The 23,994-nt window shown below is 42.1% G+C and overlaps 1 protein-coding gene across 9 annotated transcripts in view; it reads right to left on the bottom strand.

The window, feature by feature from the left end:
• Positions 1-234: 234 nt before the first annotated feature.
• Positions 235-23,994, bottom strand: part of LOC139391655 (tropomyosin 3) — a 36,887-nt gene continuing 13,127 nt past the window's right edge. For 2 of the 9 annotated variants that reach the window (XM_071139059.1, XM_071139065.1), the window contains 8 exons: positions 21,937-22,070; positions 18,053-18,170; positions 17,675-17,745; positions 11,295-11,370; positions 9,739-9,801; positions 8,979-9,048; positions 8,710-8,788; positions 7,893-8,242 (listed from right to left, as the gene is read on the bottom strand). In XM_071139059.1, the coding sequence (XP_070995160.1) occupies positions 8,239-8,242; positions 8,710-8,788; positions 8,979-9,048; positions 9,739-9,801; positions 11,295-11,370; positions 17,675-17,745; positions 18,053-18,170; positions 21,937-22,070 (615 nt within the window). In that variant the 3' untranslated portion in view covers positions 7,893-8,238. Of the gene's footprint in view, positions 1,659-7,892; positions 8,243-8,705; positions 8,789-8,978; positions 9,049-9,738; positions 9,802-11,294; positions 11,371-16,184; positions 16,261-17,674; positions 17,746-18,052; positions 18,171-21,936; positions 22,071-23,994 lie in introns of those variants that run through there. The other 7 variants (XM_071139063.1, XM_071139067.1, XM_071139061.1 and 4 more) reach the window with 5 other exon arrangements.

Genomic DNA, 23,994 nt, shown 5'->3' on the forward strand with positions numbered 1-23,994 from the left:
TGACTTTTCCTCCCAGGTAGGAGCTGTACATTGCGGTTGTGCACGCAACATGATGGAAATTATACTCATGTCTATTTTATGCATGCATCCCTTACGATGTGCGTTTTTAAAATGGGCTAATTATAAAGCAACTCAGACTGAATTGACCCATCCCTGGCTTGTGCAATCTAAAATAGTCTACACAATCAGATTGCACTTGGAGAATTTAACTTCATATGAAAATCCAGAGAGACAGTTTTGTATGGCAGTAAAAATCATGGTCTTTATTCAACAAAGAAAACGTCATTACAATGGAACAAGACAAACAAAGTGGTTATACATCTCTGGTGAATTTCCAGTTAAAACATTGAGGTTAATTATTTTACGTGTTGTAGTTTAAATCCTACTTAAAGTAAAGGTTTAAATCCCCCACCCATTTTCTATAATTGCCATGGTACTGGCAAAGTGATAGCCATTGATTTGTGAACCCAACAACCTCACTATAAACTTCTCAAACTAAAGGCTGCATTAACAGGCAGCCCAATTCTGATATCGTTTGACCAATAACCTCTGGAAAATATCTGATGTAATAGGTCAAAAGACCAATTCGCTTAAAAAAGTTCAGAATTGGAGAGTTGAGGCCGAATAATTAGTGTCATACAAGTGCAGCACTGTTTTTTTGATTGTGGTTATGGTTTCAGTAGGAGAAAACACACATGATATTTTGCCTAATGTAAACGAATTATGCATATCCCCAAGGAATAGGAAAAACAACAAACTTGATTGCATGATACCGCTTGGACATCATCAAATTCAGACCACCCAATGTGGTTTTTGTCCCAGACTATATTGGTGTAAAGTAGGCAAAGTGCAGGATAAAAGGGATATACTGTAAGAAGGAAAGAAGCCTAGTTCCATTTTGGACCCTATCCCCTAACCTTTTTTGGTGTCTACTAATCATAAAGGATTGCAAAGGCCAAAGCAACGTAGTGATGGCCCAGCCCTCTGATAGACCAAGTGGAGCTTCTTCAATCTCGCTTACCACTTCAGCACTTTCAGATGTGTGAACTTTAATGACTAAACCCTCAAAGGAAGGTGATACAGAAGAAAACAGAACCAGTCCATGGAATACAACAGCAGGACTGAAGTCAGAAGTGAATAATCCTATGTAGTAAATGGCTAGAAAAATCATGTGCCCCGTTTCCCCATTTTCTATGGTTGATCTTGAATGGATAGAAACCAAAATGGGATATTCTATGGGTGAGTGGACTGACCGTGTTCTCGTTAACTTGGCAAGGAATCCTTAAAGGCAGTCATGCTAGCCACCTTCAAGCAAGGAGAAGATGGCATAGTAGACCACATAAGTATGACAGAGTGTCCCTATTAAAGACCATTTCAATGGATAAAGGCAAGCCCTTCCACAATGTGTCATTGATGAACTCTGTAACAAGAACAATCAAAGCTGTTGAGAATAAAAGGTGTCATAGTAAATAGTGGTTTTGGCATGCTTCAGCATCACAAGGGTAAATCCCCAACAAGAGCAGAGTGAGGAGAAAGGAGAGACAGAAAGAGAGAAGTGGGAGGGGGGGTGGGTTCTCAGAAGCTGTTGAGGTCCTGCAGGGTCTGGTCCAGGGTGGCATGGATCTTGAGGTTCTCCTCCTTGGCATTGGCCAGTCTCTCTGGAGAGGGAGAGATTAATCATGTATTATTCGTCTGGGTAACACGCCAAGAATCAGCTGTTGTCAGTTTATGACAACTGACTATAACCCCAATAATTACTTAAACCTGTTCTAACCGTCGCGACGGTTTCCTATTGCGATTATGATTTTGCCCAATATGAATGAGGGTTTGGGTAATGTTACCCTCTAAAAATATAACTCAACATTTCTAAAAATGAGCAATCCTCAGTGGTAGGGTGGCAAAGGGAAGGTATTACTGGAAACTTGAAGTTTACCAGTAAATTACCAGAATGTTGGTAACTTTCCCATTGTTATTTTATCAGACGATAACTAGGTGGTCTTTGAGTACTTCAGATGATCATGTAACTAATTATCTCTGGGTCTCTTATTTTATGTGATAAGGCCACACAATCTAAAAATATTACTTTATAGTTGGAACAGTTGCAGAGTTATTTGAAATAATGCCATTGTTGATTAGATGCTTTCTTCATTAATTTAGCTATTTTCTCTTGAACCTTGTGGTCTATTCACTAGAAACTTGTATATACAAAGGTATACACACACTTTAAAAGTATAACTTACTAAAAGTTACCATAAGCAGTCATGCTAGCCACATTCAAGCAACCTGTTAATACCTATTACCTACCAAACTGGAGTCCGGTAACTTTGGTAAATGACCAGTAACTTTGCAACCCTATTCAGCGGCTTAACTTGTATTCATGAACCAGGCAGATATACAAAAGCTGCATTTACAAAGACAGTCCAATTCTTTCACTAGTCTTTTGACCAATCACATCAAATATGTTTGAGCTTATGATTGGTCGTAAGATCAATTAATGATAATAAATGTGTAAAAGCAGTATAAAATATCCAAAACCCAGCATTTAGTGGGTCCCCGGGATACAACACTGCTATAAAAAAAAGTGTAGACAGTAAAACAATCAAGTGGAAGTAAGAAGGAAAAATAGTGGAGCATAGTAAACAGAATGAATAATACAAATATGCAGAGTACAGAAAAGGTCACATTACCTGAGCATGGAGTAGAGGGAAGATGAAGAAAAAAATTGCCACAAAAGGGCAGACTTACTAGGTCAACCACTAGGGCAGTGTTTCCCCAAACTCAGTCCTGTGGACCATGAGGTGTCGTTCTTTTGCCCTAGCACTAGAGCTGAGAAATATGGAAAGGCCACTTGATTTCAACATCTGAACATAGTGGACAGGCTAGCATGTTGTTCAAACAGTTGGAGGTAGAAGGGTGTGTTCCCAATGCAACTGTTTTGCCTTGTTAGCTAGAAAATAGATCCAAGTTAGCTAAACATGACAAGGAGCTAGCACGTGGGCTTGTGCTTGAGAGATGGAGCCGCGTTACATTTTCTGTAATACCTGCGACAAGGAGTTAGTTGTCATCATTAGTGAATGTGCATTATGAACAAAACGGGAATTTTCATAGGACTGACGAGAAAGCCAGAAAGAGTTATTGCCAAAAAGCAGGTTAAACTACACTGCTCAAAAAAATAAAGGGAACACTAAAATAACACATCCTAGATCTGAATGAATTAAATATTCTTATTAAATACTTATCTTTACATAGTTGAATGTGCTGACAACAAAAATCACACAAAAATCATCTACAAGCTGATCCAACTTTGATGTAATGTCCTTAAAACAAGTCAAATGAGGCTCAGTAGTGTGTGTGGCCTCCACGTGCCTGTATGACCTCCCTACAACACCTGGGCATGCTCCTGATGAGGTGGCGGATGGTCTCCTGAGGGATCTCCTCCCAGACCTGGACTAAAGCATCCGCCAAGTCCTGGACAGTGTGTGGTGCAACGTGGCGTTGGTGGATGGAGCGAGACATGATGTTCCAGATGTGCTCAATTGGATTCAGGTCTGGGGAACGGGCGGGCCAGTCCATAGCATCAATGCCTTCCTCTTGCAGGAACTGCTGACACACTCCAGCCACATGAGGTCTAGCATTGTCTTGCATTAGGAGGAACCCAGGGCCAACCGCACCAGCATATGGTCTCACAAGGTGTCTGAGGATCTCATCTCGGTACCTAATGGCAGTCAGGCTACCTCAGGCGAGGGTTGTGCGGCCCCCCAAAGAAATGCCACCCCACACCATGACTGACCCACCGCCAAACCGGCCCTGCTGGAGGATGTTGCAGGCAGCAGAACGTTCTCCACGGCGTCTCCAGACTGTCACGTGCTCAGTGTGACCCTGCTTTCATCTGTGAAGAGCACAGGGCGCCAGTGGCGAATTTGCCAATCTTGGTGTTCTCTGGCAAATGCCAAACGTCCTGCACGGTGTTGGGCTGTCCCCACCTGTGGACGTCGGGCCCTCATACCACCCTCATGGAGTCTGTTTCTGACCGTTTGAGCAGACACATGCACATTTGTGGCCTGCTGGAGGTCATTTTGCAGGGCTCTGGCAGTGCTCCTCGTGCTCCTCCTTGCACAAAAGCGGAGGTAGCGGTCCTGCTGCTGGGTTGTTGCCCTCCTACGGCCTCCTCCACATCTCCTGATGTACTGGCCTGTCTCCTGGTAGCGCCTCCATGCTCTGGACACTACGCTGACAGACACAGCAAACCTTGCCGCATTGATGTTCCATCCTGGATAAGCTGCACTACCTGAGCCACTTGTGTGGGTTGTAGACTCCGTCTCATGCTACCACTAGAGTGAAAGCACCGCCAGCATTCAAAAGTGACCAAAACATCAGCCAGGAAGCATAGGAACTGAGAAGTGGTCTGTGGTCACCACCTGCAGAACCACTCCTTTATTGGGGGTGTCTTGCTAATTGCCTATAATTTCCACCGGTTGTCTATTCCATTTGCACAACAGCATGTGACATTTATTGTCAATCAGTGTTGCTTCCTAAGTGGACAGTTTGATTTCACAGAAGTGTGTTTGACTTGGAGTTACATTGTGTTGTTTAAGTGTTCCCTTTATTTTTTTGAGCAGCGTATTTTGATAAAATAATTAAATGAATGTGTCTTATGGTTGTGGAAGGCTGATATTTAGCCTAGGTATAATCTAAATCCCTGAATTCATTAGATCATTGCTAACGGTTTCAAATGCAGTCGTTTTTACCTTTAAAATTGTACAAAGCTTAAATTACAGAAAAAATATTTAAAAATCCAGATATAGCTCACATGTTAATATGCCATAATCGCCCAGCCCAAAGGAATACTTTGAGTGACCACTCGTTGGAAGCCCACTAAAGCACAGTGTAGGAAGTGTAAAATGCATCTGGAAAAAGGGATGTGTACACTGAGGAAGGGAATACCTGAGCAACATGGACACAATAGGACCACGTTCAGCAAAAGGCCGCTACACACTTCAAGCAAACGCAGCGACCGAGCATATGTACATCATTTTATGGTAGCACAAATTCTGGGAGTGACTGTATACGACGCTCTGTCGCTCTGTTTGAGTAGGGTGTGTTGGGCCTTTAACGCAATTGTGGAACGTTGCAGAAAGAAATGTAATAAATAGATCTGACCCCTATTCTGCATGTCAGAGGCACATTTGTTCTACGTAAAGTTTCAATCTGAACATGCCACAATTTGGCCCAGTTGACCGCGGCCTAGGATAGAGGTCACTGGTAAAAGTTGTCATGTTTTTCCTCATGAAAGAAAGATATTCCCCTGAATTTACTACAAATATAATATGTTTTAATCACCATAATCAGGAAAGTGGTCATATTAAAATCTGAATCAAGTTTTTCTAATCTAATTGAAATCTCTATAATCGGAGTGGCTGCGGGTCTGGATTTTCTGGAAACCTGATTTTCTTTAGGCTAAATATGTCTGCACATGTATTTTTATGCAGCTGCTGCACACTCCGCTGCCCCCTCCCTGATCTGCGATGAACACCCTCAAAGTATTTAGGCTACACCTTTGTTGTACAAAGGACATGGTCGATACGTTCCAACTATTGCATTCCATACCTCTGTAGGCTATTAAGCACAAGTGCGATTTCATGTGATTCTTTTCAGGAGGGGTTGTTTCAGAGGAGCTACACCATGAAGAGGACGTGAACAGGACATGAACAGGACGTGAGCGCAGTAATTGTACCTGCCACACCAGAGATGTAAACAGATGCGGGCGTGGAAGCAGAATCAGAAGCACACCGTCTCTTCTGCCAGGAATCTATTGACTTTGGGTTCAATACGAGTAGCCTATACGGACAGCCATATTTCTCATGCCATCAAGAATAAAAAGTTCAGTAAAATTCTACAACCATCTGCAGTCAATTAGCCTTGTTCATTAAATCAAGAATTGAACAGTAGTTGGCTAGCTGTCTGTACTTTGCAGGGCAGAACAAACGCATATCCATTGACAACTTTGTCCTATCAAATCAGAATATCGGGGAAGGGTCTACTCTACATTATCCACTGCCTCAAAAGTTAATACAACTAACACTATCTGCAACTGCCTTTCTGTTCATCAGCTGGTTTGAATGTGTGAAAAGTTTATAAAACCCATTGATGCTATAGATTACAACCTCCCTCCAAATTATGAACGAGGTAGACTACAGTTCCATTTAAATGTGTTTTTCCCCCATACAGGTAGGCCTACTGCTATAGTTGATGTAGCCTAGTACTATTGGTCATGTTTCTGACATTATCATACTATGAAACTATGAAGCTAAGTGAATGGTATAAATATTTTGACACTAAAAAAAACGATTTCAGGCACTTTGTATGGTGTAAGTGCTGTTATTGTAAAAAGGAAACATCGCGGCTTAGCCGCAAAGTGGTAGGCCACACAAACTCACAGAACAGGCACACCGAGTGCTGAAGCGTGTCAATTGTCTGTCCTCAGTTGCAACACTCACTAAAGAGTTCCAAACTGCCTTCTGGAAGCAAAATCAGCACAAGAACTGTTCGTCATGAGCTTCATTAAATGGGTTTCCACGGCAGAGCAACTGCACACAAGCCTAAGATCGCAATGCCAAGCCTCGGCTGGAGTGGTATAAAGCTCGCCACCATTGGACTCTGGAGTAGCAGAAACACATTCTCTGGAGTGAGGAATCACTTCACTATCAGGCAGTCCGACGGACAAATCTGGGTTTGGCGGATGCCAGGAAAATGTTACCGGACTGAATCCATAGAGCCAACTAAAGTTTGTCGGAGGAAGAATAATTGTGTGGGGCTGTTTTTCATGGGTCGGGCTAGGTCCGTCAGTTCCAGTCAAGGGAAGTCTTAACGCTACAGCATACAATGACATTCTATACTGTGCTTCCAAATTTCTGACAACAGTTTGAGGAAGGCCCTTTCCTGTTTCAGCATGACAATGGGGCCTGAGTGTTGTGAAATCTGAGAATGTATTGTAATGTTTTTAAAATTGTATAAACTGCATTAATTTTGCTGTACCCAATGAAGAGTAGCTGCTGCTATGACAGTAGCTAATGGGAATCCATAATAAATACAAATATGCCCCCGTGCAGAAAGCGAGGTCCATACAGCAATGGTTTGTTGAAATCGGTGTGGAAGAACTTGACTGGCCTGCACAGAGCCCTGACCTCAACCCCATTGGGATGAATTGGAACGCCGACTGCAAGCCAGGACTAAATCGCCCAACATCAGTGCTCGACCTAAATCTATCCATCTTACCTGACCAGTTTATAAATTGCGTGACGTAGAATTTTGCAAATCCACTCCACCTGTCGTGCCAAGATAACCCGGAGCAAGTACAAGACGGGCAACTACAGGAGATCAGATGCAACACAGAACGAGCCCAAACCCAAGTTAGGCTGTCAAACAGACAGTAAATGGGGTGGATCTTCATATTGTAATTTGAATGAGTTTATTTTTCAAGCATGTTCATATTTCATGTAAGCTGCACTTCTATTCAGTTTTTGTTGTACTGCTCGTGCACCATTGTGGCTCATCTAGTTGTATGTGTAAACAAACCTTATCAATTATGTGACATCTTGTTTGAATGAACTTGTTGCAAGTGGCTCTCGATAAGAGTAAATTAGCAGAAATACCACTGTCACGTTTAATGAAACCTTGTGCTTTGCCCTGTTGCGTTCTTATTTCTAGCCTAACCCCCACTGTGGAGGCACCATCACTATTGCCAACCCTTCTGCTCATTAAAATGTACAATTTCTAACATGACTATTTGTGGAAAAACAATGAACATGGTAAGAGCAACAGAAACCATTGTGTTTGTATGTCACTTTGAAGCTACCCTACCCCCCCAAAAAAACATTGTTAGAGACAGCAGACAGGTTTTTCCTCCTCCCTTTGTTCAACATTTATATAGAATCACATGTAGAGAACAGGGTGAAACATGGGACAAGGCAAGATAGAGAAATACAAAGAGGCTTGAGCACAGTGACCCAAAGAAACAAATAGTTCCGAGAGCGAGAGAGAGAAAGTGGGGCAAAGGACTAAGAGTGAAAAGAAAAGCACAAAGGGGGCAGATTTAACAACCACGTAAGGAATGAGTGAAGATGGACAGGAAGGAAGGGGGAGAGAGAACCACGCCACCGAAATGGATGTTCATCAGGAGGACTGAGACGAAATTCTTGAAACCACAACAGGGGAGTGAGGAAGTGAGCTTCCCGACATTTATCTGAAAACAGAGGGGTTGAGAGACCGTGACTACAGATTCTGAGAATCATAACATTGTGATGATTAGTAGCCATTGGGTATCACCAACTCTTTTCTTGTGGACATTTAGTGCAATTGATATTGCAAGCATTCAGTAATTCAGCTATTACTTCACAAACCACCTTTTAAATGTCACACCACTCATATCACACTTAGATATTTTTTCCAATCACAAAAACCCATTAGTATAAATAGTGTTGGTTGGCAGATTTTGTTGCATGACTCAAGCTTTGGTTTTGCATGATGTAGTTTGTCACATATGCCAACTCCTTAGAAAAGTGAACATTACATGGCTGTTAGGTGACGTGTTATAGAGAGTCGGGTGTTTTTCCTGGCCCCCTGACTTCAGTGCAGTGGAATATTAGATTCTCAGTCAAACCCCACAGGCCCTACATGCCAACCACACACACACGGTCAGCCTGTATTTACATGGAGGTCATGTCATTGAGGGCATGGTCCAACTCCTCACTAATGGCCTTGTACTTGAGTTTCTGTGCATATAGCTCATCTGTTCAGAGAAGCCAAAGAGTGAAGGGAAAAAGAGAGTGGAGAACAAGAGGGAAAAAAACAGGAGAGTGAGGGAAGCTGCCAAAGGGAAAGTACTATATGCTAAAATACTGATTAAGACTGATTAAGCCAGAACAGGACTTCTCCTGTATATCCCAATGCACCGTCAAGGCAAAGCGTCTGGATCCTACCTTCCAGATCATCGATGGTCTTTTCCAGCTTGGCCACAGACCTCTCAGCAAACTCAGCACGAGTCTCAGCCTAAGAAAATAAGTCAAAACAAAGCATTCAATCAAGAAACTACTAAAACCTTGACCTAGACTAAATAGGTTAACTTGTAGACTACAAAAGGAATTAAAACCAAACTAACCTGACTTTGTGAATAAAGAAATATTGGGACAAATTCACGTTCGTCCCATATACCTAGCACGCAATGATTACATCAAGCATGTGAGTCTACAAACTTGTTGAAAGCATTTGCCATTTGTTTTTGATGCATTTTAGATTATTTGGTGGTAAATGTAGTGTGTCACATTTCTACATTAATGTGGATGTTACCATGATTGCAGATAGTCCTGAATAAAATTGTGAATAATGATGAGTGAAGGTTGAACGCACAAATATCATAATGCCAAGACATTGTAATGGTGAGAGGTTAGCCTAACAGGGAAGGTTAGCATTTTGGCGGGGATGATATTTTTGTCGGTCACGGTCCCAATACTTGGAGCTCACTGTATGTGATCCTATACAAATGTAAGCAAGGTTTGAAATGATCATGTTTTAGTCAAATATTATATCTGTTGCGGATTCTTGCGCTCAACTTGCAAAGTACTAATTATTTGTAATTATGTTCTGGCCCCCTTACCGTCGGCTCATTTTTCTTATAAAATAATAAATAGGCTCACGTCTGAATCTACTTGATGATCCCTGCTCTACAGGTTATCCACTTACCTCTTTGAGCTTGTCAGTCAGGATCTTGATCTCTTCCTCATACTTGTCCTCCTTCTGGGAGTACTGTAGTAGAAGAGAGGAAGGACTGTCAGTTTAAAGCAGAGCACCCAAACACCAAAACATAAAATAACTGACATGAACTCAATCTCATGTAAAAGACCAGTTCGTTGATGCTGCAATAGAAGGATTCCTAAAAACATGCCATTATAATGCATGCCAAATTAGTTCAACAAATAGAACAATATCAAGGGCAATCCCAGTGAAGTCAACAGTGCATGTGTGACTTGGCTCCTTCAGTGGTTAAATTAATCCATCTGTCTACAGCTCTAGAGATACCAGAATTCTTGCTGAGATTGCAATTCTGGGTGGGGCCTTGAATACGGTTGGAACGCAGTGTCTCAATTGCCCAATCATCACTGATTGGCTAGAAGAAAAAAAAAAAACATCTGATGAGTATCAATGTGTAAAACGTTCAGGATGTTGAAAATAGAAATGTACCAAACAAAATAACTGTGGATAGGAATTCTTCAAATGACTACGCAAAACATTTAACTTGGCCAACTTCTAAACATTATGCCCCATAAGAAAGGCCATTGGTTTCCCAGGTCTAAATCAGTCACTGGTGAAACACGAGAACACTACTGTCCATAAAAAGGTGGAAGTAGAATACCACTTATCTAACCATTATTCCACTGAAGAAAGTTTACTTGTAGGTATGTTTACTATGCATCTGCTCGGAGCAGATCTGGACATGCATTTGCAGGAATACAGAGGCAACAATTATAAACCTGGGGTTGTGGTCATTAGGTCACGCATTGGAAACCGTCAAATGTTTCTGCAACAGAAAATGAGTCCTGTTAGTCTCCCCTGTTTGGTGCCTATTGAACATAGCTCTGGAAGTGTTCATCTGTATTCCACTGCAGGGTCATTGGAGGATAACAATAACAAAGTGGGTGCAAAGGAACGATTCATTAAAAGTAACGTTCTCTATGTTATATTAGACCAAACCCTTAACTTAGTATGGGGGTGTTTGTCCATGCAGGCCTTCGGTCCAATCAGAAATATGAAGATTAAATTCTCAATTAATCATGCAAGTGTGACCTTTCTAGGAATTATAAACATAGGCTGTAAAGGGCATTGATGACAAGAATGGATGTCTGGGAGAGGTAGGAGGTATTCAAGACTGGAATGGGGGTAAATGCCAAGGGGAAATTAACTACACTGACCAAGTAAACCAAGGTTAACTGCCTGAGGCATCAGGATATGAACTACACACACAGGCAATGTTGTTCAAGGCAGAGTCAATACAGAACCTCTGGTGTAGGGTGAATACACATGCTGCACACAGATACAGGTACTAACCCTAAGTACACACACACACACACAGCACCCTCCCCCCCACCACCACGTGCGAAGAAAAATAGCCAACGCACAATACTTACTAAATCGCTTCCTCAGAGATGCAAACAGTCAGACAAAAACATGCCCACAAGTACATGCTAGATTAATCTGAGGTTTACACAACCAGGTAAAATACCAACACACGGACACGCTACCTTCTCTGCCTGGGCCTCCAGGGACTTAAGGTTATTGGTGACGTTTTTCAGCTCCTCCTCCAGTTCAGCACATTTACTGGATTTGAGGAGAGGTCGCCATTGAGTTTGTTTCAAGAGAATCAGAAGACAAAGAGAGATAGCAACGAGGGCGGAGCAGTGAAAAGAAGGAAAGAGTAGCAGTGTGAAAACATTGGCAATACAGTTTAAGATAATTGATGGTGAGATATGACAAATGGTCTCGGGAGGAGTTGATAATTAGGAAACATGAAGGAGTCAGAGAGGGTTACAAGGCCCTTGACACTACCATATCTCCATATTAAAGTGTGCCTACCTCACAACAGGAAATCAGTTTAAGCAACATCCTCAACGAAAGACAAGCTATACGAGTAATGTTTACTGTCGTTAGAATGGCATGTTTTAGGCTGGAGATGTCCTTAAGGGCATTAAAAAAGTGAGTTTTGCATGCTCAAGTTCTCATGGGTCAATTCTGTGTTATTTTCAGTATGGGAACACAATAGCAAAACGTTTTGCAACAGAAAACTAAAGCAAGCATTTCTTATTGGATGAGTTGACATAGAAACTGGGTGAAGCTATCCTACTAAACACAACCGGAACTCCCATCGATTTTAAAGCAGTAGGATGCCACTTAACATGCACACTGGATTTCATGCAAACACAAGTTGAGAAAAGAGTGGGGAAGAGAAAGGGAGGCAAGCGCGAGTCAAGGAGAGACAAGGCAGATACTGAAAAGATATGGAAAGAGAAGGAGAGGTTGGAGTCTGCAGGTCCGGGAGTCATCCAAAGAGGACCACTCATTTGTCCTGAGGCCATGATTCTGATTACTTCTTTCTCATCCTCCAAACACTCACAGAGAGAGACTTTCTATGTGCACCTTTTGAGATCTTTTAACAATAAATAGTTACTACATCCATAAATCTCGAGCCTGATGTTAGACCAATGGTAGATTACACTAAAGCAGTCAGTTGAGCATGAACACGCTCATACATGCATTTCTCTTACACACCATGAAGTGTAGGCACACTCACCACACACAGTGGGGTGTCCAATCAAAAAACACATGATTTTCACAAATGGGTAAAAAAGTTTTATAATCCTCTTTAAAAAAAAACACCAAATGGCCCAAACCTCATGTCTATGGCCAGAATTAGGGTGACCAAATCAATGGAGGCCAGGTTTTTTAAAAAGTGGTAAAAATATAAGGAAAACAGCATTGCGCCAGCTAGGCTGGATTCTGTGCATGAATTAAAGCTACTGGTTGCCTGACAGTCTCACTTTCCCCCTTAAACTAATCTTTCTCCTCAAATCTGCAGGACATAAAACAGTAGAGGTAAGATGGATATAGAGGAGACATGACATGTATACGCTTTTTATATTAATTCCTAATTCCTGTTATTTTCAAAAACAAGCGTCTCTGAAATGTCAACGGAGCACTGAGCTTTATTTTCAAAGCCTTTTACATTTAATTCAGCTCGTGTCATGCTAGTTTTGCAACCCGCGGAAACAACTGATGACAACCAAAATGTAGAATCCTAAAATGTTGAGAAATCTGCACGTTATGTCAACAGAGCTCTGTACTTATTATCAGTTGCATTAGGTTACAAAATCTGACTTATTGGATATAATGTCAATGATATGTTAGAAATACCCCACTGAATGATTCAGAACATGAACAATCATATTTGTCTTTGTAAGTTACATTTTATCACCAAAGCATGTTTTCAGACACAGTGGACATACACCCTATTCACACATACCCCTCCTTTTCAGTACACACATACACTGCCTTCAGAAAGTATTCACACCCCTTGATTTTCACATTTTGTTGTGTTACAGCCCAATTTTAAATTAATCAATTTGAGAATGTGACACTGGCCTACACACAATAGCCCATGTCAAAGTGGAATTATGTTTGTATAAATGTGTACATATTAATACAAAATGAAAAGCTGAAATGTCTTGTCAATAAGTATTCAACCCCTTTGTTTATGGCAAGCCTAAATCATTTCAGGAGTAAAAATGTTCTTAACACATCACATAAGCTGCATGGACTTGCTGTGTGCAATAGTGTTTAACATGATTTTTGAATGACTGCCTCATCTGTTTCCCACACTTACAATTATCTTTAAAGGTCCCTCATTTGAGCAGTGAGTTTCAAAACAGATTCAACCAAAGACCAGGGAGGTTTTCTAATGCCTTGAAAAGGGAACCTATTGGAAGATGAGTAAAAAAAACAAAAGCAGACTACACCTTAAAGCATGGTGAAGTTATTACACTTTTGATGGTGTATCAATTAGAGGTCGACTGATTATGATTTTTCAATGCTGATACCAATTGGAGGACCAAAAAAGCCGATACCGATTAATCGGCCGATTTTGTTTTTATACTTTAAAAAATGTGTAATAATGACAATTACAACAATACTGAATTAACACTTAACTTAATATAAAACATCAGTAAAATCTATTTAGCCTCAAATAAATTAAACATCAGCCTCCCGGGTGGCGCAGTGGTTAAGGGTGCTGTACGCATGATTTTCAACCTTAGTCTCTCCCGAGCCCGTACGGGAGTTGAGACAAGATAGTAGCTACTAAACAATTGGATACCACGAAATTGGGGAGAAAAAGGGGTAAAATTCAAAAAGTAAATAAAACATGTTCAATTTGGTTTAAATAATGCAAAAACAAAGTGGTGGAGAAGTAATATGTGCCATGTAAAATAGCTAACATTTAAGTTCCTTGCTCAGAACATGAGAACATATGAAAGTTGGTGGTTCCTTTTAACATGACTTCAATATTTCAAGGTAAGAGGTTTTAGCTTGTAGTTAATATAGTATTTATAGGACTATTTCTCTCTATACCATTCGTATTTATTATACCTTTGACTATTGGATGTTCTTTTAGGCACTATAGTATTGCCAGTGTAACATTATAGCTTCCGTCCCCCTCCTCGCCCCTACCTGGGCTCGAACCAGGAACATATCGACAACAGCCACACTGGAAGCATCGTTACCCATCACTCCACAAAAGCCGCAAAGCCTTTGCAGCGCAAAGGGATAACTACTCCAAATCTAAAAGCGAGTGACATTTGAAACAGTAATAGCGCACACTCAGCTAACTAGCTAGCCATTTCACATTGGTTACACCAGCCATTAGACTGATAGGCTTGAAGTCATAAACAGCGCTGTGCTTGCGAAGAGTTGCTGGCGAAACACACGAAAGTGCTGTTTGAATTAATGATTACGGGCCTGCTGCTGCTCAGACTGCTCTATCAAATCGGACTTAATTATAACATAATAACACACAGAAATACGAGCCTTTGGTCATTAATATGATCGAATCCGGAAACTATAATTTCGAAAACAAAACGTTTATTATTTCAGTGAAATACGGAACCGGTCGGTATTTTATCTAACGGGTGGCATCTTTAAGTCTAAATATTATTGTTACATTGCATAACCTTCAATGTATGTCATACTTGCATAAAATTCTGGCAAATTAGTTCGCAATGAGCCAGGCAGCCCAAACTGTTGCAAATGCCCTGACTCTGCGTGCAATGAACGCAAGAGAAATGACACAATTTCACCTGGTTAATATTGCCTGCTAAAATGCATTAGTGATTATGATTGATTGTTTTTTATAAGATAAGTTTAATGCTAGCTAGCAATTTACCTTGGCTTCTACTGCATTTGCGTAACAGGCAGGCTCCTCGTGGAATGCAATGGTTAGAGCTTTGGACTAGTTAACTGTGCGGTTGCAAGATTGGAACCCCTGAGTTGACAAGGTAATAAAGAATCTGTCGTTCTGCCCCTGAACAAGGCAGTTAACCCACAGTTCCTAGGCAGTCTCATTGAAAATAAGAATGCGTTCTTAACTGACTTGCCTAGTTAAATAAAGGTATAAAACATTTTAAATTAAAATTTAAAAAATGGAAATCGGCGCCCAAAAATACCGATAACGATTGTTATGAAAACTTGAAATCCATTCCGATTAATCGGTCGACCTCTAGTATCAATACACCCAGTCACTACAAATATACAGGTGTCCTTCCTGACTAAGTTGCTGGAGAGGAAGGAAACCGCTCAGCGACTTCACCATGAGGCCAATGGTGACTTTAAAATGAGTTAAAAATATTCCTAAACCTGCATCCTGGCACTAAAATGCACTGCAAAAAAGTAAAGAAATGTACTTTACGTCCTGAATACAAAGCGTTGTTTGGGAAAGACACCACAATTTCATATTTTCAAGCATGGTGGTGGCTGCATCATGTTATGGGTATGATTGTCATCGGCAAGGACTAGGGAGTTTTTTTTAGGATAAAAATACAATCGGAATAGAGCTAAGCACAGGCAAAATCCTAGAAGAAAGAAAACCTGGTTCTGTCTGCTTTCCAAAAGACACTGGGAGAGAAATTCACCTTTGAGCAGGACAACCTAAATCAAAAGGTAAACATATACTGGAGTTGCTTACCAAGACAGTGCATGTTCCTGAGTGGCCTAGTTACAGGTATGACCTAAATCTGCTTGAAAATCTATGGCAAAGCTTCAAAATGTGTCTAGCAATGATCAACAACCAACTTGACGGAGTTTAAATAATTTATAATAATGTGCAAATATTGTACAATCCAAGAGTGCAAATACTCCGTAATCGCTACCAAAGGTGATTCTAACATGTATCGACTCAGGGGTGTGAATACTTATGTAAATTAATTGTATTTCACTTTTAAAAGCACATTTTCACTTTGCATTATGGGGTAGTGTGTGTAAGAGAAGGTAAGAGAAAAAAAGTTTAATCATTTTGGAATTGAGACAAAGAAAACAATTTGGAATAAATTGAGGGGTATGAATTCACTCCACAGACAAACACACAATACCTGGTCTTCAGAGGCCTGCAGGGACTTCAGCGATTGGTCGAAACCCCTCAGCTCCTCCTCCAGGGCCCTGGCTTTGCTGTTAGTGCAGGGAGGGGGCGGAGTCACACACATGCGGTGCAGGGAGCGTATGGAGGGTGGGGGGTGGGTCATGCGTTGAATTTAGGTCGGACCCCCAGAAACATGCAGAGACAGACAGATGGGGGAGGAGGGCATTTATTAATTAGGATGCAGAACCATTGTTATGCAAACACAAGTTTATTCTCATGGCCATGGGAACAGTGAGGATGGGGCCAGTTTGGGATGATACCGGAAGTGGGACTGCTATAATGCAGAGCCGTATCAAATACTTTTAAAAACTTGAGCTGTGCTTGATTTTGTTGGTCCAATACAATGGAACAGTCACAAAAGTGCCAACTCCAAGCAGTATTTGTATTTAAATGTAGCGTCAAGCAGCCCCTCAAACTACAGCCCCACAATGTCACCATCAGAACAAATTGGACAGATCGCCATAGGATTTGCCACTTCTGTACTCCTTACCACGCTTGCCAAATATCAGAACTCAACAGATCACACAAAATTCTTTGGATGATGTATTTTTGAACATTTGTATTAATGTGGTCTTCTCCAGAACCGCTCAGCACCAAACTTGGTATATAGCATCAATGGATACATCTTTAAAACGCTAGGTTTTCCAAGACTCTCGCTCAAACAATATGGCCGCTATAAGACAATGAGCTTGTTTTTCCCTGTCCAACAATGCACCCATGCGGCCAAAGAACTATACTCTACAGGTTAGCTAGACTCATCCCTGAGTGTGCAAAATTTCCTCAGGTCAAGTGCAATCAAGGTAGTCAGATCAAGAGGAATAAATAAGTGCCGTTATAGCGCCACCGCATGGTCGATTTAAATGTGCTCACATTGAGTCGACAGAGTTTGGAACATGTCTATCAAGTTGTTACAATACAAATAATGTGTCTGATTTATATGCATTTATGTGCCAGATCAAGACCACTTGAATGTTCATTGTTCAGTAGCAGCCATGTTTGAGATGATAGAGGGGATCTTCAATCGCTTGTTATAGCGTGACCAACTGGCACAGCACTGCATGAGAGGATGTGGCCTAGATTTGCTGCTTGAACCCCTAATACATGACTCTGGCCTGGTATAGTGATGTAGACCGGGAATTGTTCAAATATATTCCAAATGAGACATCAAGATGTATGTTTGCATTCTGCATCGTGTAGTTCTGTAGTTGTGTGACCAGAGTATGTTTAATACAGAGCTACAATGCTGTACATGTCAAATTGATGCAGCATTTTATGTGTAATAGATCTCTACATTCATGTGGAGGAAAACATCAGTATAACGAAATTATTTGACAAAATCCTATTCGGCTGTGTGGAATAAGTGATGTAACGTACCACTAGTGTAGTTCTGTGTATGCGTGTGTGTGTGTAACTATTGTGCAGTTCAATCACGTGGCCACTCACGCCTCAGCAAGCTCTGCCCTCTCCTCCGTGCGCTCGTGATCCCCCTCGATGATCAGCAGCTTACGAGCCACCTGTAGACGCGCACACACACACACACAATTAATTACTGCCAGTTGCACAAGATGGCAGATGGAAACAACTGCTCGCAAGATGTGCGCAGATGGTGAACAGGTGAAGTGTGAGTAAAGATGCCCACTGTGGATATAAATTGGGTACATCTAGGGAAAAACGGTACTAGTGAGCTTACAGCCTCACGTGAGAAGAAAAGTATGCGATGATGACCTCATCCACTTGTCTCTCGATGTTACCTCATTGTGTCCGTGTGTGCGCGCATATGAGGTAGTACTAAAGCATTGTGTGCGTGAGAGATATCCTCACCTCCTCGTACTTGCGGTCAGCCTCCTCAGCAATGTGCTTGGCCTCTTTCAGCTGGATCTCCTGTAACTCCATCTTCTCCTCATCCTTCAGGGCCCTGTTCTCAATCACCTTCATGCCTCTGGAACAAACGCGGACATGTTAGATGTAATGTATCATCTAGGAATTCATTTGGTATTGAAACTTAGGATACGAAAAATGTAACACGGTGGTAATACGCCAATACTCGATATTAGACTTTGGATATTTGTCAAACTAAACACACATACTTAATATTGCACACTGTCAGCAGCATGTGACACTACATTTCACACACTCTGGGAGGCACAATGAAGGGAGAAACTCAAAGGGTGCATCAGAGAAAGACATCCAATCAATGAACAGAAGATAGCGAGACCAAACACAAATCGTCAAAGATAGTGGTAACTAACCCAAGAAGTATCAACCGGCATCGTTTCCAATTGGAGCAAATGGAGCACAATGAGCAGAACAAGCAAAGAGGTGGGAAGAGCCAAGAACGAGCTAGAGAGAGCCTATTGGCATGATGTAGCATGTATTTGCATATTTTCATTAGGGAATGCAAAGTCTGAAGTGCACGTGTGCAGTAACTCAATTCGCCCTTGCACTTAAACATTTTTAGCAGAATGTTGGCCAAGTTTCATCCCACTGGACATCCTCTCATCCCACTGGACATCCTCTCATCCCACTGGACATCCTCTCATCCCACTGGACATCCTCTCATCCCACTGGACATCCTCTCATCCCACTGGACATCCTCATCATATTTGAGGGGAAGTTCTAAACAGATCCTTCAGATGTATACCCCCGTGATGTGTACGCGTTTCCCCTTTTGTCTGTCATCGTTGCGCCCATGTGCTTTCACTTCCAGTCCAACAACGACAAACTGACTAGGTTTAAACCAGGGATGGTCAGCTGGCAGCCTGCATTTACAGGACCAGTCACAAGTTAAACCACCTATTCATTCAAGGGTTTTTCTTTATTTTTACTATTTTCTACATTGTATGAAATAACACATGGAATCATGTAGTAAACAAAAAAGTATTAAACAAATCAAAATATATTTTGTATTTGAGATTCTTCAAAAGTAGCCACCCTTTGCATAGACAGCTTTGCAATCTAGGCATTCTCTCAACCAGATTCATGAGGTAGTCACCTGGAACGCATTTCAATTAACAGGTGTGCCTCGTTAAAAGTTTGTGTCCTTTCTTTACTTCTTAATGCGTTTGAGCCAATCAGTTGTGTTGTGACATTGTAGGGGTGATATACAGAAGATAGCCCAATTTGGTAAAAGACCAAGTCCAGTTTATGGCAAAAACAGCTCAAATAAACAAAAGAAAAACGACAGTCCATTACTTCAAAACAAAGGAAAATGTCAAGATTTTTGAGTTTTTTCAAGTGCAGTCACAAAAAGCATCAAGCACTATGAAACTGGGTCTCATGAGGACCGGCACAGGAAAGGAAGACACAATTACCTCTGCCGCAGAGGATAAGTTCATTAGAGTTACCAGCCTCAGAAATTGCAACCCAAATAAATGCTTCAGAGTCCAAGTAACACATCTCAACTGTTCAGGACTGTGAATCAGGCCTTCATGGTCAAATTGCTGCAAAGAAACCACTGCTAAAGGATACCAATAAGAAGAAGCCACTTTTTTGGGCCAAGAAAGACGAGTAATGGACATTAGACGGGTGGAAATCTGTCCTTTGGTCTGGAGTCCAAATTGGCGATTTTTGGTTCCAACCGCAGTGTCTTTGTGAGATGCAGAGTAGATGAACAGATGATCGCCGCATGTGTGGTTCCCACCGTGAAACATGGGGTAGGAGGTGCTTTCCTGGTAACAATGCGAGGGATTTATTTAGAATTCAAGACACAATTAACCAGCATGGCTCCAACAGCATTCTGCAGCGATACGCCATCCCATCTGGTTTGCGCTTAGTTGGACTCTTTTTTTCTTCCCCCAACAGGACAACCCAAAACACCTCCTGGCTGTGAAAGGGCTATTTGACTAAGTAGAGTGATGGAGTGGTGCATCAGATGACGTGGCCTCCACAATCACCCGACCTCAACCCAATTGAGATGGTTTTGGCGCCCCCCCTCGGGTTTGAGCCGTGGGGGATCTTCTTGGGCTATACTCAACCTTGTCTCAGGGAAGTAAGTTGGTGGTTGAAGATATCCCTCTAGCGGTGTGGGGGCTGTGCTTTGGCAAAGTGGGTGTGGTTATATCCTGCCTAGTTGGCCCTGTCCGGAAGTATCGTCGGAAGGGGCTACAGTGTCTCCCGACCCCTCCTATCTTAGCCTCCAGTATTTATGCTGGGGGGGTAAGGTCAGTCTGTTATATCTGGAGTATTTATTCTGTCTTATCCCGTGTCCTGTGTGAAATTAAGTAAGCTCTCTCTAATTCTCTCCTTTCTGTGGAACTGAGCCCTGGAACCATGCCTCAGGACTACCTGGCCTGATGACTCCTTGCTGTCCCCAGTCCACCTGGTCGTGCTGCTGCTCCAGTTTCAACTGTTCTGCCAGTGGCTATGGAACACTGACCTATTCACCAGACGTGCTACCTTGTCCCGGATCTGCTGTTTTCGACTCTCGACCGCACCTGCTGTCTCCAACTCTGAATGATTGGCTATGAAAAGTCAACTGACATTTACTCCCGAGGTGCTGACCTGATGCACCCTCTACAACCACTGATGATTCTAATTATTATTATTTGACCCTGCTGGTCATCTATGATCATTTGAACATCTTGGCCATGTACTGTTACAATCTCAACCTGGCATAGCCAGAAGAGGACTGGTCCCCCCTCAGAGCCTGGTTCCTCTCTAGGTTTCTTCCTTTATTAGGAAGTTTTTACTAGCCACCGTGCTTCTACATCTGCATTGCTTGCTGTTTGGGGTTTTAGGCTGGGATTCTGTGTAGCACTTTGTGACATGGGCTAATGTACAAAGGCTTCATCAATACATTTGATTGATTTATGAGTTGGGGTGAAGGAAAAGCAGACAAGAAGTGCTCAGCATATGAAGGAACTCCTTTAAGACTAATCCTCATCAAGCTGGTTGAGAGAATGTCAAGTGTGTACAAAGCTGTCATCAAGGCAAACGGTGGCTACTTTGAAGAATCTAAAATATATTTTGATTTGTTTAAAAAAAACTTTGGTTACATGATTCCATGTGTTACTTCATAGTCATCTTCATTATTATTCTACAATGAAAAAAATAAATAAAGGAAGTACCTTGAGTAGGTGTGTCCAAACTGACTGGTACTGTAGGCCCACAAGCCACTGTGGCTCCTCCAATTGTTGTGCCCCCAACTCCATCAAAGTTGCCCATCCCTGGTTCAGACCAGTGACTATGGCCAAGTCCCCACTTTTTCCAATATGTCTTACTTCATGGGATCCCATGTTAAAAAGTCATGCATCCTTTGCTGCATAGGGCCTTCGATAAATTATTTGTGGGTGCTTATATTAGTCCTATTTCAAACATGTACAAGTGTATACAACTTTATGCAAATGACACACCATTTCCAACAGTTGACCAGGCTATGATAGAGCTGAAATCCAAGATTCTTGCCTTACAGAAAGCCCTGGTTGGTTTATAATTCATACTTGCTGGCAAGAGTAAATAGATGTTGCATGCTAACAGATGACTGGAAGTCTGTGGGTAAAGCTATTTAGCATTGGCTCGCAAAACTACCTCTAATTTCCTTCATACTGGACACAGACATAAAAATGGTATCCATGAGTTCATCTGACCCTAGGGGAGAAGATAAAGGGCCTCATTGCCAAAATCCCAAAGTATCCCTTTAAAACAGTGGTGTTTGGAGAATTACAGTGTTTTCCCCTTTCTGTTCACGTGCGCTGTGTTCCACTGACCTCTCACTTTCGTCTGCAGCTTTTTCTGCCTCCTCCAGTTTCTGCAGAGCGGTCGCCAGTCTCTCCTGGGCCCTGTCCAACTCCTCCTCAACCAGCTGGATACGCCTGTTCAGGGAAGCAACTTCAGCCTCAGCCTGTATCAGGGAGGGGGAGAAAGGGAAAGAGGGACGTATACTGACATTTAGCCTCAAATTTAAATGGAATTGACCTCAACCCCTCTTTCAACATACGATTTACTGTATATGCCATGATATGATTTATATAGTGTTTTTTCTAGTGCTCAAAGCACGTAACATTGCATCACATCTCACGTTGTCCACCGATGTAGGAGGCTAGACTCAATGCTCCAGTCAGATGACCATTTATTATTCACCTTGATTTTCTCACACGCATCCATCCAGTACACTGGTTATGTTCAGTGTAACGCAACACCGCAGAATTTGTTACTTTGTATTTTGTGAGCTCAACGCACCGTTTCTCTATCAAGCATTAACTGTTGGAAGATGTAAGATGTAATTTGTAACAGGTCAATATTTGTATTAGTTAAGAGCAGAACATGTGGTAATTAACTACAATGACCACAAGCCAGTGTTCCTACAGCTGCGCGTTATCAGTGAGGGAGTTCTATTACGCTGGGCAGGGTTTTCCAGAAAATACATGTTTGAAGCTTTAACTAGTTTTCCTTGGGGAGACGGATAAAGCTTTATCAAATTACTTTTGTGAAAACACAGAATCCTACACGTCCTTTACCGTCCCTTTTTGAAGCCACTCCTCAGTAAAAGGCACATGACCGCCAGCTTGGAGTTTGCCAAAAGGCACCCAAATACTCTCAGATCCAAGATTGAACTCTTTGGCCTGAATGCCAAGTGTCATGTCTGGAGGAAACCTGCCACCATCCCTACGGTGAAGCTTGGTGGTGGCAGCATCATGCTGTGGGAATGTTTTTCAGCAGCAGGGACTGGGAGACTAGTCAGGATTGAGGGAAAGATGAATGGAGCAAAGTACAGAGAGATTTATTTTAACCTTTTTTTTCACCCTAATTTTGTGGTATCCAATTGGTAGTTAGCCTTGTCTCATCGCTGCAACTCCCGTACGGACTCGGAGAGGTGAAGGTCGAGAGCTGTCCGTCCTCCGAAATACAACCCAACCAAGCCGCACTGCTTCTTGACCCAATGCCCACTTAACCCGGAAGCCAGCCGCACCAATGTGTCAGAGGAAACACTGTACACCTGGCTACAGTGTCAGCGTGCACTGTGCCCAGCCCGCCACAGGAGTCCCTAGTGCGCGATGGGACAAGGACATCCCTGCCGGCCAAACCCTCCCCTAACCCGGGCGACGCTGGGCCAATTGTACGCCACCTCACGGGTCTCCGCAATTGAGCCTGGACTCGAACCCAGTACAGAGAGATATTTGATTTTTAAAAACTGCTCCAGAGCGCTCAAGACCTCAGACTGGGGCAAGGTTCACCTTCCAATAGGACAACGACCCTAAGCACACAGCCAAGACAAAGCAGGAGTGGCTTCGGGACAAGTCTCTGAATGTCCTTGAGTGGCCCAACCAGAGGCCAGACTTGAACCCGATCTAACATCTCTGGAGAGACCTGAAAATAGCTGTGTTGCGACGCTCCCCATCCAACTTGACAGAGCTTGAGAGGATCTGCAGAGAATAAATGGGAGAAATTCCCTAAATACAGGTGTGTCAAGCATGTAACGTCATACCCAAGAAGACTTGAGGCTGTAAATCGCTGCCAAAAGGTGCTTCAAAGTACTGAGTAAAGGGTATGACTACTTATGTAAATGTGATTTGTTCTTTAATTTTAATACATTTGCAAAAATCTAAAAACCTGTTTTTGCTTTATCAAAATTGAATATTGTGTGAAGAGTGATGAAAAGGTTTTATTTAATCAATTTTAGAGAAAGGCTATAAGGTAACTTAGTTGTGGAAAGTTACGTGTCTCAGCCTCTTGCGAATTGAAGGAAATGTATGAAACAGATGATAGATCTCACACCACTTGGGAGAAGATGGAGCTAGATTACATTCTGCTAATTCTCTCATTGA

Source organism: Oncorhynchus clarkii, chromosome 32 (assembly GCF_045791955.1).
Source record: "Oncorhynchus clarkii lewisi isolate Uvic-CL-2024 chromosome 32, UVic_Ocla_1.0, whole genome shotgun sequence".
Taxonomy (NCBI): Eukaryota; Metazoa; Chordata; class Actinopteri; order Salmoniformes; family Salmonidae; genus Oncorhynchus; species Oncorhynchus clarkii.